This window comes from Bison bison, unplaced genomic scaffold (genome assembly GCF_000754665.1).
Source record: "Bison bison bison isolate TAMUID 2011002044 unplaced genomic scaffold, Bison_UMD1.0 scf7180017864524, whole genome shotgun sequence".
Classification (NCBI taxonomy): Eukaryota; Metazoa; Chordata; class Mammalia; order Artiodactyla; family Bovidae; genus Bison; species Bison bison.
This window is the reverse complement of record NW_011495075.1, coordinates 897,124-898,820: the sequence shown is the minus strand read 5'-3', so window position 1 is coordinate 898,820 and position 1,697 is coordinate 897,124. Positions and strand designations below refer to the sequence as shown.

Sequence of the window (1,697 nt, the reverse complement as noted above, 5' to 3'; positions counted from 1 at the left end):
AACCACAGCCCCTGTCCTTGTCGCTGCCACACGCCCACGGCCCAGCTCGGCCAAGGGACAGCCGCCCACGCGCCTCCAGGCTTCTGAGACCTCCCACCAGGTCTCGGCAACCTTTTCGAGATATTCCTCACTGCAATGCCTCCCTTAGGGCTCTTTCCTTTTGTAACATCACTAGTGAAACATAAGCCACACCCCGGCAGCACACACGCTGTCTCTGAGCATGCTCCCGGGGCTGCGCAGCATCCGCACTCAGCGTCACGGACGCCCCCCACACCCTCAGGGTCGCTTCCCGTCCCCCCTCTCTCCAGCCCTGAGCAAACACTCATCTACTTTCTTTTCTCTGCCAGTTCTGGACACTTTCATACAAATGGAATCATGCCCCGTTTCTTTCACCCAGCATAACTTTTTCTTAAGGTTCATCTCATTGTAGTATGTACATGTTTTAGGACTTCATTTCTCTTTATAGCCAAACAACATTCATTGAATATGGAACACTGTTCATCCATTCATTGATCAACAGGAACTTGTGTGCTTTTCCCAGTTTTGCTAACTGCTTAACTCGCTCAGTCTGTGCAACAGCCCAGCTCGGGCCCCACCCCCCACACCTGCTGGGACCCCCACCACCCACTCCTGCTGGGACCGCCGGGCGCCCCGGCTCCACAGCTCTGACCGTCTTGCTCCTAAGGGCCCAGGGCTCAGCCCTACAGCCAATATGCACGCTCCCGTGGGTCTATGCAGCAAGTAAAGCCTAGCCAGAGGACACACTGAAGGGGGGTTTCTGACTCCCGTGAATAATGCTGTTATAAAATCTGTGTAGGAGCGTCTCTGTGGACGCCTGCCTTTCTCTCTCGATTGCACACCCAGGAGCAGCACGCGGGCCCCGTGGTAACTGTGGTGAGGACCGAGCTTCTCCTGTAGGAATGAAATGGGGGCCTTAGCACAGTGAGATGATTAGGCTTAGGGAGGAAAGAGGAGAGACCTGCTCTGCTCCTGGAAGAACAGAAGCGAAAGCAGGTGTGTGTAGCTATGAACGCATCTGATTCTGTGCAGTGTGAGGTCTAACACGAAAGCTTCTGTTGCAGGGGCTGCAAGGAGGCACTCGTTTGCCGTTTTTTAACTGTTCCAGGGGGACAGCAGACAGACAGAGGACTCAAAACGCAGAGGCACACTCACTTGGGTAGACCTTCGGGTCTGCCGAGCCTGTCTGGAGCGCGCCTTCCGTAAGGACTCTGCTTCCTCGTCCCGGACAGGAGTCAGATACGACCTGTGGGGAGAGGCACACCAGAGGTGAGGCCCCGGCACACGCGGGTGCTCCCCACGTGGGCGGGCCCCGCGCACCAACACGGAGCCTGGCAGAGGCGGCCACAGAAGGCCACAATGGAGGATGACAGAAGCCAAGACTCAATCTGGACCTACTACTGCGTGCAGAGCCGCGTCCTAACGGTAACACAGGAGCCTTCCTTCCCCTCTCCCATCCTCACACGGCTCCTTTTCTGGCCTCATGCTCCAGTGCGAACCTCCAGAGCAGGTGAAGAGCGGTGTGACCCACCACCCGGCTCCCGCCTTCAGAGCTGGCTTCTGGCTGAGACAGCAGACTCAGCTCCCCAAGTGCAGGCAGCTCCTCCCTCCCTGGAAGCAGGTGGGGGTGTGTGTGTGGGGGGGGGGTCAGTGTGTGGGGTGTGTGTGTGTGGGGTGTG

At 57.6% G+C, this 1,697-nt stretch overlaps 1 protein-coding gene across 1 annotated transcript in view; it reads right to left on the bottom strand.

Moving 5' to 3' along the window:
• PPP1R12B (protein phosphatase 1, regulatory subunit 12B) overlaps nucleotides 1-1,697 on the bottom strand; it is a 119,716-nt gene that overhangs the window by 63,789 nt on the left and 54,230 nt on the right. Inside the window, exon 14 of the mRNA XM_010831121.1 lies at nucleotides 1,174-1,264. Coding sequence (XP_010829423.1) covers nucleotides 1,174-1,264 — 91 coding nt within the window. The remainder of the gene's footprint in view (nucleotides 1-1,173; nucleotides 1,265-1,697) is intronic.